Raw genomic sequence first — 15357 nt, forward strand, 5'->3', positions numbered from 1 at the left:
ACTTGGAGAAAGAGCGGTGGATTTCGTGCTGCTTCGCAACCTGTGAACGAACGTCCAGGACATTCTCGTCACTTTGATTGACAAGCTGCAGGACCTGAAAATCTAATGGGGTCAGGTAGGACCCCGGGAAATCCAGTCGTAGATGGGACGCCTGTTTCTGGGGAGACAGCGGCAACAGCGGGTCGACGAGACCGTGGAGGCTACAGAGCATGTCGACATATATATATATATATATATATATATATATATATATATATATATATATATATATATATATATATATATATATATATTGTGAACGATAGGGCGCTCTCCCTTGAACCCCTGTCCACGACTCCAGACACCAGGTAAAAGTCCTCAAGTTGACTTTATTTTCTTGCCACAGTGTACAAAGCACACTCTCCTCCACAATACTCATAAATCACCAATAAATCACAATAATACACAATAAACCAATCCTCCAGCTCCCAGACGCGTTGCCACCCTTCCACCCAGCTCAGCTCATTGTCTGGGAGTTCCCACAGTCCTTTTATACCTCCTGACCCGGAAGTGTTTCTGCCCAATAGTCCACAAGTCCTTTTCCCTTCCGGGTCAGGGTAAATAGTCCCTTTCTTCAACCCGGAAGTCCGTCGCTCTTCCTGTGACGAACCTCCGGGTCCCAGGGCACTGAAGAAGACCCTCGGTCCTCCCTGCAGCTCCCTCCTGTGGCCCCACGGCATCCAGCAGGGCTTTGCATAAAAACTCCAATGTCCATGATGCCCTGCTGGTCTTCTGGGGACCTCCTCGCTGCAAGGAGGGCTCCATCTGGCGGCTTGGGGTATTGGCCGGGATAAATGGCCGGCCATCCATTACAGTATTCCCCCCCCAGCGACGAATTATTATTCGGAGCGGCCTGCCCTGAGAGGGAAGTCTTCCTCCAAGAGGACGTCCTGGTTGAGCCTTGATTAAAACGAACATCTTGGTCCCTGGAGAACCTAGGGGGAATATTATTCCAAATTGACCTCTTGTCCCCCTCTCTCCAAGGACAGTTCCACCAAATATGGCCCAACCTTCGGCACCCGTAACATTGCCTCTGTCCTCCTGGTATTCTTCCCCTACGGGACTGAAAACAATAAGGAACTGTTAGGTCCGCCCCTTTTGCTGGGAGAGAAACCCTGCCGCCTCTACTGGTGCTTTTTCTCTTTTTGACTCTTTCCCTTTCTTGTCAGGAGACCCTCGTTTCATTATCGGGATCTCCTGCTTAATCTGGGGCTTGTCCACAGTCTGAGTCTCTCTATTAAGTAAAGAGAGACCCTTTACTGTTTGCACCCCTTTACTTTTATAAATCACGGGGCGGCGTCTTCAGGGCTGCCTCGCCGGAGTCAGCACTGTCTAGCTGCCCCGGATCGATTAGCGCTTCCGCCGACCACTTTCGGTTAACGTACCGACCTCTCTTGTAGGGTACGCCGTGTATTGGCACCCGCTACTTATTAAACGCGGGCCCGGATCACACAGCGTCCCTCTATTATATACGATACGGGTCTCGCTTACCTGTATCGCCGCATCATTCATTACGGGAGGCTCCTCACCAAATCGCCGCACGTAGGCCCTCATCTTCTCCAACGGCTCTCTGGCTGCCGCTCCCAAATCCCCGATGATCTTTTCAATGGTCGTCAGGACCTTTAAGATACTCGCTACGGGCTCGATTAGTTTTTCGAGCTCCCGTAAGTCAATATAATTATTTATTTCGACCGGCAGAACACTCACTTCCTCGTTTGTGTTACCTGCCGACCGGGAGCCAATGAGCACGCCCGCTTCAGGCACGTGCTCTGACGGGTCTCGCGGAGGCTTCTGGGATTTGGAGTTCTCGGAGGGTCGAGTTGCCTTCTTCGGCGAACTGCGGTCTGCCTTTAATATTTTTCCGACATCCCGATCAGCTAATTCCCGACCCTCCTTACCTTCTTGTGTGTTGAGCGATGCCTCGCTCGCCTCCCCCTTCCCTTCGGAAAAACCAAGTCCGTTCCTTCGGGCTTGAAGGTGCAAACTGCAGGGGCGGAGCTCCTCCTTCCCAGGATGCACCGGGTTTGCTACCGTGTCCCTCGTCGGCTGCCATCATGCGGAAGTCGATTTCTAGGTGCTCTGGCTTCGACAAGAGAAGGCCGTCGTCTTCGGGGCAGTCTCCTTTTCCCCTCGGAGCCTCCAGGTGGTCATCTCCAAGGTACATGCACGGGACAAGGTGAGAAACAATAAAAGGATTTTTAAAGTCGTTCCCGGCACGTACCTTAGAGGGATCGTTGCTTCCTGGAGGTTTCTCGGACTTGTAAGGCCTCTCCTTAACTCCTCCCGAGCGTCGGCCATTGCACCTACGGCACTCCCGCTGGCGTTGTCGCTTTGCTTGCCCTTCTTTTTTCCCATTTTGGACTCGGTTTTTTCGGGTTTTGGCGATGCTGTGGTGATTCCTGATTCCGTCGTCTGTTCAGGGTTCGTTTCCCACAGAAATTTTGTTTCAGGTCCTCTGCAAACGACGCTAGAGTATCCTGCCGACTACGCCACTGTGAACGATAGGGGGCGCCTCGCTCCCTTGAACCCCTGTCCACGACTCCAGACACCAGGTAAAAGTCCTCAAGTTGACTTTATTTTCTTGCCACAGTGTACAAAGCACACTCTCCTCCACAATACTCATAAATCACCAATAAATCACAATAATACACAATAAACCAATCCTCCAGCTCCCAGACGTTGCCACCCTTCCACCCAGCTCAGCTCATTGTCTGGGAGTTCCCACAGTCCTTTTATACCTCCTGACCCGGAAGTGTTTCTGCCCAATAGTCCACAAGTCCTTTTCCCTTCCGGGTCAGGGTAAATAGTCCCTTTCTTCAACCCGGAAGTCCGTCGCTCTTCCTGTGACGAACCTCCGGGTCACAGGGCACGAAGAAGCCCTCGGTCCTCCCTGCAGCTCCCTCCTGTGGCCCCCACGGCATCCAGCAGGGCTTTGCATAAAACTCCAATGTCCATGATGCCCTGCTGGTCTTCTGGGGACCTCCTCGCTGCAAGGAGGGCTCCATCTGGCGGCTTGGGGGTATTGGCCAGGATAAATGGCCGGCCATCCATTACAATATATATATATATATATATATATATATATATATATATATATATATATATATATATATATATATATATATATATATATATATATATATATATATATATATATATATATATATATATATATATATATATATATATATATATATATATATATATATATATATATATATATATATATATATATATATATACATATATACACACACACATACATATATATTAGCGGTTCCCGATTAATTTTACCCTCGCATCCCCTTGGTTTGAGAAGTATGAAAAAATATGCAGTTAACGCAGAAAGAGAGATCACCAATTGAAGCTTTATGAATAATGGATACTTTATTCTCCATCAATGATTGTTTTGGTAAAGCCATACCCAGTGTAATCATTAGATGAATGGTAAGAAAGTAACAGCGAGGAGAGAGTGACTTATTGAGGCACGCAGGCAAAACCACAATAGCACGGCGGGCTTGATGTAGTGCGCGTCAACTCGATCTGAATTGCGCGATCACATTCGAAAAAATATATCTTTTTACGTTCTATTTAGTCGACACAAGTATCTTTGGTTGGAATGTAAGGCGAATTTACTCTTTACATTTCTAAGGTGAAGAAAAATTTATGCAATGATGCCTACATTTAACTTACATTCCTACCAAAGATATTTCTGTTAACTAAATAAAAATTCCTTCTATTTAAAATTTAAATAGAACTTGAACAGATACGATAGTTCATAATATCCACGCAGACTTGCACGTAAGAGCGGGAGTCATCCGTTTTAAGAAGCAGCGTATTGCACTGATACGAAATAGCCTGCCCATTTAATTATTTAGGAATGGATAAATAAATTAAGATTTTGTACAAATAATGTCTTTCATGTTTCTTCCTTGATGGATTCTGGCACCCCCAGCAGCAGTTGCTCGCACCCCAAAGAGTGTATATATATATATATGTGTGTGTGTGTGTGTGTGTATATATGTAGATATGTATGTATATGTATATATATGTTTATATATGTGTGTATGTATTGTCACACACGTGCACATGGGAGGCAGCTAAAGGGCTTAAGTGAAGGCAGTTCGGAGGCATGCCGGGGTGTGGCAGAGTGCACTGACTCTTTTTCTCCCTTGCCTGGAGACCATCCTGGGGGATTTCACCTGGCTCTCCTGACATCACTTCCGGGACTGTGCCAATGGAAGTCGGCCACACCAGCTCCAGTCCCTCTGATGTTACGTCCGGCTATGAACCAATGGTGGAAGACCACGTGCCGGATCCATATGACCTCACTTCCTGTCTCCCCCTTTAAAACCTACCCCTTTTCCTTTGTTTCCTCAGTCTTGTTCTGGACTCAGTTGAATGCACTTCAGTGCTGATTATTTGATAAAACGACCTTTTGCAGCCAGGATACCACATTATACGGGTGGCTGCCCCAACCCTTTATCTGTCCATGTCTCGTTCTTGTGACAGTATATATATATGTATTTGTGTGTATATATATGTGTGTATGTATGTATGTGTGTATATGTAGATATGTATATATGTATATGTATATATATGTATATATATGTGGATGTATGTGTATATGTATATATATATATATATATATATATATGTATATATATATATATATATATATATGTGTGTGTGTGTATATATATATATATATATATATATATATACAGCAACACTCATCACTCACAACAGTGACAAAACAATTACATTGACAATAATGTTACGTTATTTTCAAAATGTTTCCTTTTCTTTCTCATTACTTCTTTAACACACTATTTCTCCGCTGCGAAGCGCGGGTATTTTGCTAGTTTAAATATAAGGGTAGGGACTAAATACTTGTTAGTTATGTTCAGATATTGAAAAAAGCATTAACTTGAAAGAACATGCACATACTTTCTCACTTGACCATCCATCCATTATCCAACCCGCTATATCCTAACTACAGGGTCATTGGGGTCTGCTGGAGCCAATCCCAGCCAACATAGGGCACAAGGCAGGGAACAAACCCCAGGCAGGGCACCAGCCCACTGCAGGGCACACACATACACGGGACAATTAAGAATTGCCAATGCACCTAACCTGCATGTCTTTGGACTGTGTGAGGAAACCAGAGCACCTGGAGGAGTGACACGGGAAGAGCATGCAAACTCCACGCAGGGAGGACCCAGGAAGCGAACCTGGATCTCCTAACTGTGAGACAGCAGCACTATCCACTGCACCACTGTGCTGCCCTCACTTGACCATAAATGCTTTAATGCCATTAGAACTATGGCCATACTTAATTCCTCAATTAATTTCTGAGTAATAGGGCAACACAAAACTTGTTTACAAGGTGTTGAGTGACAAAAATAAAAATACAGGAAAAAAAAGAGACATTACACTTTTTCAGTGCATGTGCATTGGAAGCATCGTCCAAAATGATAAAATGACAGAAACAAATTTTAAAGCTTACATAACTTTGCTCATGTTCAGCTATGAGGAAAAAACAGCTTTGGGCCTTAAAACTCATTTCCCTAGTATTAGACATTGAAGTGTCTGCAGGCAGTTACCAAACAAAGTAGTAATTTTGTAAAATCTACTCACCCCTTCCGATGGATAAGCCACCCAGCCTAGGTCCCCTAGCGCTGACATAGAGTCCAGTAGTGTCACTGCAAGCCGAAAAAGGAAACAAAACATTTCAGAACACTCTTCGCTCTCTGTATATTTGATATTGAATGACTACCCAGCTTCCCAGATGAAACATACATACAGAAATGCTTATAATAAGTGTTAGAACAATGTTCTACTGTCTTTTTTTAGTTTTCTGTCAAAAGAAATAGCCACTTTAAATGAAAATGAAAGAAGATGGATGAATTTCTTTTGTTTAAGACTTGCAATGTTTGATCCTCAAATACCTGCTTAAAAAGGTTACTAAGGTAACTCTAAAATGTGTAGCAAGTTACTGCAATTAATAACAGCAGATTGCATTGAAAAATCACTTAGAATTCCTCAGGCACTTATTTGAAAATAACACTAGTAAGCATATTTGTATAAGTGTAACCTCTGGAATATTCTGGAATTTACAAATACAAGTTATTCACTGGCTAAACTATTAAAGGCAGGATTACAAAGCATCATAAGCATCAGGTAGAGAATTACAAAACAAACCTACCTAATTCAGTTTGAGGAGGTGGGGGCACCAGAGCTCATTGTCACAACCGAGCTGAGGTTCTGCCCCTAGTCCTCTTACGCCTGTCTACAGCTTCGGGCCCCTCCTATCCATACCACTTGTAATGCAATGCTTTTTGTGCTGCAGTCGTGTATTATAGTGGGATAAACTAGAAGAGCACATGTAACACTTTCGCTCAAGCATGGTTTTCTATACATTTACAAGAGTATCTCTGGAGCTCCCCAATAGTGGTTTGTTGTTAAGTGTGGTGGTTTTTTTTGGTTTTTTTTTCAAATTTTAGTTGGTTTGTCTGCAATGGGCTGGCGCACTGCCAAGGGTGTGTTTCCTGCCTTGCGCCCTGTGTTGGCTGGGATTGGCTCCAGCAGACCCCCCGTGACCCTGTGTTAGGATATAGTGGTTTGGACAATGGATGAATGAATGGATAGTTGTTTTCTGTATTGTTTAATTTGCTTAATCTTTTGGCTATTTTGATGTTCATTTATGACCAATTTCTTATTTTTTTGACAATTTTTTTTGGATCCGTGTTTTATAGATTATTTAATTTTCTATTCTGTATATGGCCGTCAACTTGTTTCTTTTCTTTTTGGATTACAGACTTGTATAATTAAAAATGAATAATTAACCTTAATGCCTGTTTTTGTTGTGGCTTGCTCTTGATTTACATTGTTGAAGGTTATACTGTGTACGCTTCAATGCCCATCAGTCCAGCTGGCTGCTTTTAGGGACATTCTACACTCACCTTGGTGATATTTTGGAGGAATTAGATGGATAGTTTTGGGGTGCTTTATTTGGCAGAGTGGCCTGTTCTCGTAAAAAAAATTGGCTGAAAGTTTTTTTTTTTTAAATTGTTACATATTTCCACATCTGTAGTTGATGAAGTAGTGTTAAGAATAAGGTACAATATAATACTACTACTACTATTGCAATAGGGAGATGCTTCTGATTTATTTATTTTTTTAATGATTTTTACCTGGAGTTACAATTCAGAAGATCAATGAGCACTTCAGAATCTGACAGAATCTAAGCTGTTCTCATAGGTATTGACAAAAATAAGATTTTTTTTCTCTTAAAGAATGAGAGTTGCATCAGCTTTTTTTAAAAGGCTAAGCCACTACCACTCTTACTTCCATTATGAGTTGATAATCAAAATAGCAGAAATGTGGCATGCAGCCATTGCTTATTGACAAGCATGCTTGGCAGTCAGAGCCTGACATGTTTGCATTCACAAAGTGCTGGTTTATCTTATGCAAGATCACTGTACAATCTCTGCTACAGATCAGATTTAGCATTAAATAAGGTCAAAAAGAAATGTGGACGGGAGTGTCAGTAGGCTTTGTGCCCTAGGAATCAAGCTACCCAAATTATAACATTTCAGTAAATTTATCACTCTGAAGCTGATCTTTCTGATCATAAAATAGGACATTACGATAGCAATTGACAGAGATAATTCATAATTACAGAATTACAATATTACAATTCCCAATATATTATCAAAAATTAAAAGTTCCCCATGAGTGCTTCTTTCTCTTCCATGATTTGGCCCAAAAACTAATCAGCACATCACCATCTCATAACAGGCTTAAGTTTTGAGCTTGGTATTTTTCTGTACAGCCATTTTAGCTGTAGACCAGTGAAAGGCAACCTTATTCGAGTTGCGGAGCACTAAGTCCAAAATTTTCTTGTTGATCATTTGAAGTCTCTCGCGTTTCTTAGACTTCATTTCCGTAAGTGTTCCGTTATCTGTTTTTCCAACATAAAATATATATTTTTTAAACATTATCTTTTTAATCAACCAAAAGTTCAAAAACACTACCAATTTTAAATATTTTACAAAAGGTTTCGCGGCACACCAGTGTACCGCGGCACACCATTTGCCCGACAATGCTCTAGACCATCCCCAAGAAACTACCACACAGACACACACACAGATACACACCCAACATCAAGATATCAATGTTTTCAGTATCAGGGACCCTAAAACATCAAGATCTGTCAAAAACTGAAGATTAAAATTGACAAATCTAAAGGTTTCACTTCTCCCCTATAGATGATACATTATTGTGGGGAAGGGCGCAAAGCAAAAAACAAAAAACATTTAATTATTTCAGGAACCACTCTCCAAATGTTTTATTTTGACTATTTTGCTACTTTATCATCCAAGCAGTTGGATGGAAGGATTTGTAATATGCATTGGATTTTTAGTAAGCAGACCACTGTATGGAAACAAATACAGATATTATGAAAGAAAAAATAATCCAAAAAAGGAGTAAATAAAAAAAAAAACCTCACAAGCAAAATATATGAATTGTCATGAAACAAAACAACCTTAAATGGAATAAACATTCAACCTTTCAAGTAATATGTAAAATTTGACAATATATAAAGATATTTTGTACAATATCTGACTCAAAGAAAAGCAGGAATGCCCAGTTGTGAGTATTATCTTTATTCTATGAAGCAGCAAGATAACTGTAAAACCACTCACCAATATTTTATACCTCAGGTAATATAAATTCTCACACAGATTGAAAGTTAAACATAATGGTACCTGTTGTAATACTACTACAGAATAACAAACACAGTGGTCTATTTTCCTTTTTTAATTGTAAAGGTCTGTCTGGAGGTTTTGGGAGACTAAACTACAATGCTGTTTATATTTTAAAGTTTAGCCAAAATTAAACTAAACAAGGCGATTTGTATAATTAAATTATTTTCTCTGACATGGTTTGTTTTGAAATATTTAAGCACATAATAGAATTAAAATTCTTATTTTTTAGGAACTCTTAAATAAGACAGTAAAAGTTCACCAGACAAATCAATAGTGCCATTATGTAATGAAGAAAAACATGCACATACTACTTGGTCCTAAACTTTATGTCCCTGCAAAAATTAACATGCATAACAGGGAACTGCTATAAAGCATTAACACCTTCAAAATGATGACTCCCAGTTAGAAAGATAAAAGCTATAACGAGTGCAAGGTCCTCCATTATGGGACTCAAACAACATGCTGCCATTAGCACAAACAAAAGAATACCAGCCACTAAGTGTTTTCAACCAGAGCTGGCTGTTTGTTTTATTTAATTAGGCAACATATATTAAATAAGTAGCCCAAGCTCAGCAGTGAGCCCAACACAATGAATTTGTGAAAAAATAACCAGAGAACACCTAGTAAATGTGATCTCAATTTTCAAAAGTACAACATGTTCAATGTTAAAAAATGAATGGTAAAGAAGAGAAAACTTGGAAGAAGAACAAAAATGTAATAATTGTTCATTCATCAACAGTGCAGTGTGAAACTAAAATGTAATAAAACAAAATACTATGGAGTATAAAAATCAAAGTTAAAATTTAATCTAGACTTTATACTAAAGCATATTAGTATAAATAAGCTATGTTTAAGTCTCTATATTGGCAAAATAATATGTTCGTTTTTCATTGTATAGAACATTTCTAACAGTACTACAAAGTAAAAAAAAATGTTTTTTCTAAAGATGTTAAATTATTTTTAATCAAAATCCATATACAACTTTATTATAATCAGCCAATGTGGATCCTAAGGATTATAGCATCATCAGCACAACCCGGCTCTGACCATTAAACTACAATAATGATTCAAAATCCGTTTGTCAAGATCTCAGTCACAACCAATTATTTCTTCAAGGGTATGATTAAAGGCTCAGTTAGAAAGAAACTCTCCAGACTGGGAGAGCTGTCAGGTTGAAGAATGAGAAACATTGGTCTTCAATATTTGAAAGCCATTTGCTTTCCATTAAACTACTTTACATAAAGGCTTAAAGAAATGTTATAGTCTTAAGAACATGCATAAGAACACAGAAACTATTTTGATGAAATTAAGTCAATCGACACTCCTTTAATATCTTTATTACCACATATATTTTGAATAGGAAAGGACACTTAATGCAAAGCAGATTTATAATTCGGATTTGTGCCAGCACATACAGCGGTGAATTAAAAAAACTGGAAAAGTGGAGTTGGAGTACATTAAATTTTGTTGTAATCAATGTCAAATGTCTACAAAACACTTTTCAAATACAGTATCAATGTAGTCTGTAAACATGGCAAATACAACATTAAACTTCATTAATGCAGTTTATATAAAAAGGAATGTCCAATTCCAGTTTTTGCCTTAGTGAGATCAGCTGCCACTTACTGTATTGTTATGGTTGATACAGTGAACTGTCCAATAAGAATTAAGTAAAATTAATTTTATGAGGATACTCCATTAATTCAGTCTTATAATCTGTGAGAGTGTTTATGTGTTAGAGTATCATGTCAGCTATAGTGATAACTCTGAGACTATTACAGTTTCAAAATTTATTTTCTGTGACTGTACAGAGAGGCCGTTGGCACTGCAGTAAAAGATTGCACAAAATGAAAAGAAATTAGATATATGCTAAAATTATCACACTGGGTAACATTTGGTATTCATGTTACCATTAATAAATGAAAACATTGAATGTATAGAATCTCAGTTTACTTTGTTAATTTATGTAAATATCAGTTTAGATTCAATTATACACAATTATCCAAATGGACAAAGAATAAACTTAGTATAGCTAGACATCATGCAGTTTATTGTAATAAATAAACTTTCATAAAAAAAAAAAATATTTCCATCTCTCTCCACCGCTCACAGTACCTATCATAGAACCTGTTTAAGCTTGTCCTGCTAGAATGTATCCCAAGGCAGAAACCAACTCCGCACAGAAAAAATAACATTCTACAACCTGATTGATGAAATTCAGGGTAGCAAGAGGCCAAAGCCTTCTTGGTGGCTTTTGGGTTCAAAGTAGCAACAAAAACACGGCAGTGTATACTCAAATATACAGCCACACAAGTCCAGTTTAGAATTGTGAATTTACCTAACGCGTAAGTCTTTGGAACTTGGAATGATAACTGAAGTACCTTGAGAAGAACCCATGCAGCAGCTTTGGGAAATAAAATAAAACTTTACTCAGAAAGAAACTCAACACAGAAATTAATGACACTGGATTTTTGAGGCAGTAGCACTACCCACATCCGCCATTGCCGGTCCCAAGCCCGGGTTGGGTGTCAAGCTAGCAGCCCAATCCTGCAAAAGCTCAACAGCTGCTGCAGAAACAGCAAGACGAATTTCATGCAATCAGAAGGGAATTCAGTTTCAAATCATATGATGGTGCCAGAGCAAACCAACACCAGTGTCTGTTGAAGGCTATTTTCTCAGCCAAGAATATCACAATGAAACATGCAAACGCTATATCAGACTGGATGATTCACCCAATTCCTACAGGTCTTCAGTGATTACAGGCTGGACATACTTGACATCAGTGAGGTCGGGGGATGGGGAGCAGATGAATCAAAAGCAACGGCAAGACTATCTTGTATGCATGCCATGAAGAATGGCATAAACATGGAGTCAGTCTCGTCCTGGGCCAACAAGCGACAAAGGCACTCATTGGATGGGAACCTTTCAGTGATCAAATAATCACAGCCTGCTTCACCCAAGGTCATGCCAAAGCAACCATCGTACAAGTGTACACACCAACAGACGGGTGCACCTTCCATGAGATTGACTTAATTTGCATTAGTCGGAAGTTGAGATCGTCACTGCATGATGCAAGTGCCTAGAGAAGGGCAGACTTTGGATTGTATCATTATCAAGTTAGGGTGGATATCAAACTTTAGCTCCAAAACCAAAGGCAGCCAAATTTAAAATGAACGTTTGCAATGAAGAAGAGCAAGAATCCTGCAATGGCTAGCACCTTCACTCTGGAATTGCACAGCCGCTTTGGCCCTCGAGGACACGGTGGATGTGGAAGGCCTCTGGAACAATCACAGGGACACCATTATGGTATGCACCCAAAACACCATTGGGAGACAACAAGGAAAAAGGAAGGAGCAGTGGATCCAAGACAGATCATGGAATCTGACTGATGAAAGGAAGGTCTCAAAGCTAAAACAGGAACAGGCTAAAGATGCAAATGAAGCCGAAGAAATGAGTCAAAGATACACAAAGCTCAACTGGTTGCCAGAAGGACAGGAAGGAATGGCTGGAGCAGAAAGCTGATGCACAAGAAGCGGTTGACCAAAACAACTCCAAAACTCTCTACCACATTGTCATTAAACTGACTGGAAGGAGGGACAATTCCAGGGTACTGATCAAGGTCAAGAAAGGGAAGCTCTTATTCAGCAAAGAAAGCAAAACAAAAGGTGGATCGAACACTTTCAGGAAACCTTCAACCAGCCAGAGCAAACCACCATATACAACTTCGATGAACAGAATGCTCAACAAGAGCTCCAGGTGAACACTGGTGATATCACCATCTAAGAATGAAAGATCATGATCAGAAGCCTGAAAAACAATAAGGCAGCTGGCTTGGATGAAAAACCTGCAGAGATCCTAAAACACGGCTGCAAGCCATTTCAGGAGAATTGACATTGCTGCAAGAAGTGGTGCAGTCACAGAGGACTGGCAAAGAGGTGTCATTGTCAAGATCTCCAAGAAAGGAAACATCTCTGAATGCACCAACTGGCGGGGCATTACCCTTCTCTCAGTGCCCAGAAAATCATTCTGTGCAGTCCTCCTTTGACCACATCACAAACAAAGAGGTGCTTCGAAGGAGTGGCTCATGTAAACTCCATAACATCGTCACATGTGAAAGACTCCGACTAGCTGGCTACATCCTTCGCATGGAGGACAATCTGATCCCTAGGGTGGCAATGAGTTGCACACATCATGACACCAAGCAACCACGAGGACATCCCCGAATTACATGGAGAAAAATTTTTGGCAAGACCTGAAGGCACTGAACACAACATGGGATAATGGCGAAACACTCACCCAAGATCTAAACAACTGGAGAACCCTCGCTGCCCAATATGCCACATAGCATGGGAGGAACTACTGTAAGTCTACATCTAAATACTAGCCAGTACAACTCTACTAACCTATAAAAATACTAACTTTAATAAAATGCAATTACATTAAGCTAAGACTTATAACTGGCAAAATCAGACACAGTATAATTAAAAGCAATAAGTTTGGGGAAATTAAGTCTGATCTTGCATAAAAATGAACTGAATATAGTTCATCCCACACTGGGATAAAAATCAGTTTTTTTGAATAGCGTCCTTCAGTCAGTAAAGGTTTAAAATGCTTACAGATGTTTACAAATATTCTATTTAACAGCAAAATCAAAGTATCAATTCTTACAATATTGAAATATATAAACATACTAGTGAAGATAAACACATAAGTAATACAATGCAGAAATCAATCCCAAATGTAAACAAAGTACATTTTGTACCTCATTTTGTATTCTTACTAAAAAGTGTCTTTGCTTTGTATGTATTTACTAAATGCATGGATGTAGCTCTCAAACATATAATGAAACAAAGACACGACTTCAGGGAACCATGATAAGCAGGTAACCAATATTAAAATTAATATAAAAATCGATTATACAGATAGTTTGCATTTCTCTACATTAACATGTCAAAAATGGCAACTTCTGCCATTTTGTTTTTGCAAATTTAAATACATAGATACCCAACTCATTGTTTACATTTGCAAAATGAATGAAATCAGTTGGCTTAGTAGATAGTAGATATGGTCCTGGATAGACTTCAGGTTTTGTACTGATTATCGTTTTTCTTTCTTTGTATGATTTATTATCCATACTAAATTCACTCACAGCCTCATCGTGACAGAGAATATAGCTAAACTATATGTCGTCTCTGCCACTATAGTTCAACTACTGCAAAGTCTTAATCTACTTAAGCAACTTATATTTGCCTGACAGTAATGGACATAAAGCAGAAACCAGGGATGGGTTCTCTGTGTGTTTTCATTTAAAGGCAAATTACTAACTCAGTTACAATTCTGACTGGGCAGTCATACTGCTAGCAATTTTTTGGTGTGTAGTGGGAAGCCATGGCCATTAATGCAATAACATAGATAGCTCTAAACAGAAAAATCAAAAATCTATCTGCTGTGCTATGATGCTGCTTTGAGCTGTTTTATATTAAACATAAAGAATAATGAGACATACCACACATTACAAATATAACTAAAACAAAAAGCAAAGAACAGCAATAAATATTTAAATTTCATTTTTTACAGTAGCAACCACTGAAGTTCTCCAGCTGTTGAGGTTCAAACCCTAGATTAAGTGTCATGGAGATCTATTACATTCAGTTATTGGAACACTCTTCTAACACTAAACAATTTATGCATCTTGATTTACTTTATCTCATGATGTACTGTATATCATCCAGAGGTTGTTTCCTACCTAGTACTAAAGCTGCTAAAACAGGCTCTGCTCCACCTGTGATTGCTAAAATGAACTGAGCATGTTTGAGAATATTGTTATTAGAAGCTCAATATTCTGCTAATTTTGTTTTCTCTTCTCTTGAAGTTGTTTGACAATTGAATTTCTCTATAACTGTCAGATGGAAAACCTAACTTTGTAAGAAATTAAGTTCATAAACTGCATATTTCAGACTTCTCCTGATACATCTTTTCTTAATGAAGGCAATCCACATCTTAACTTATTTTTTCTGTATATGTCTAATTTTCCAGTGGTGTCACTCTTATTTTAGTGAAGAGGTTTCATATTCTTCATAGTCTTTGATCTTTAGAATCTGCTTATTCACTCTTTTCTCAGTGCAATTAAAGGTTCCACCTCTTGCATTATTAAATTGATTGAACTCTATTCAAACACTCTTATTACTGATGATGTTGCTAATAAGTGGTATGGTAATGGTGCCTAAGGAATCCTGCATCCGTGGATCTAATCCCATCTATATGTTTTGTGAGTAATATGAGTTACTATGTTCTTACCATATCTACAGGAATGTTTATCCCATCTACAAAGCTGTGTATATTACATTAACTAGCATTTTTAAACTGTATTTGAGTATGGGTATATGCATGAGTGTGTATTACCTTCCCTTTCACCTCCCAAGTACCCCAAATGCTGCTTCTAGTAAGCTTTTTGCCTTGCTGCAAAAGCTGCCACTGGCTCCCTGAAGTTCAAAATAAACAAAGTGGTTTAAAAAAAATGGATGAATGAATACATGGATGTGTG

At 39.2% G+C, this 15357-nt stretch overlaps 1 protein-coding gene across 1 annotated transcript in view; it reads right to left on the bottom strand.

The window, feature by feature from the left end:
• LOC120533809 (ephrin type-A receptor 3-like) overlaps positions 1–15357 on the bottom strand; it is a 486863-nt gene that overhangs the window by 432612 nt on the left and 38894 nt on the right. Inside the window, exon 2 of the mRNA XM_039760793.1 lies at positions 5680–5744. Within this exon, the coding sequence (XP_039616727.1) occupies positions 5680–5744 (65 nt within the window). The remainder of the gene's footprint in view (positions 1–5679; positions 5745–15357) is intronic.

This window comes from Polypterus senegalus, chromosome 1, assembly GCF_016835505.1.
Source record: "Polypterus senegalus isolate Bchr_013 chromosome 1, ASM1683550v1, whole genome shotgun sequence".
Classification (NCBI taxonomy): Eukaryota; Metazoa; Chordata; class Cladistia; order Polypteriformes; family Polypteridae; genus Polypterus; species Polypterus senegalus.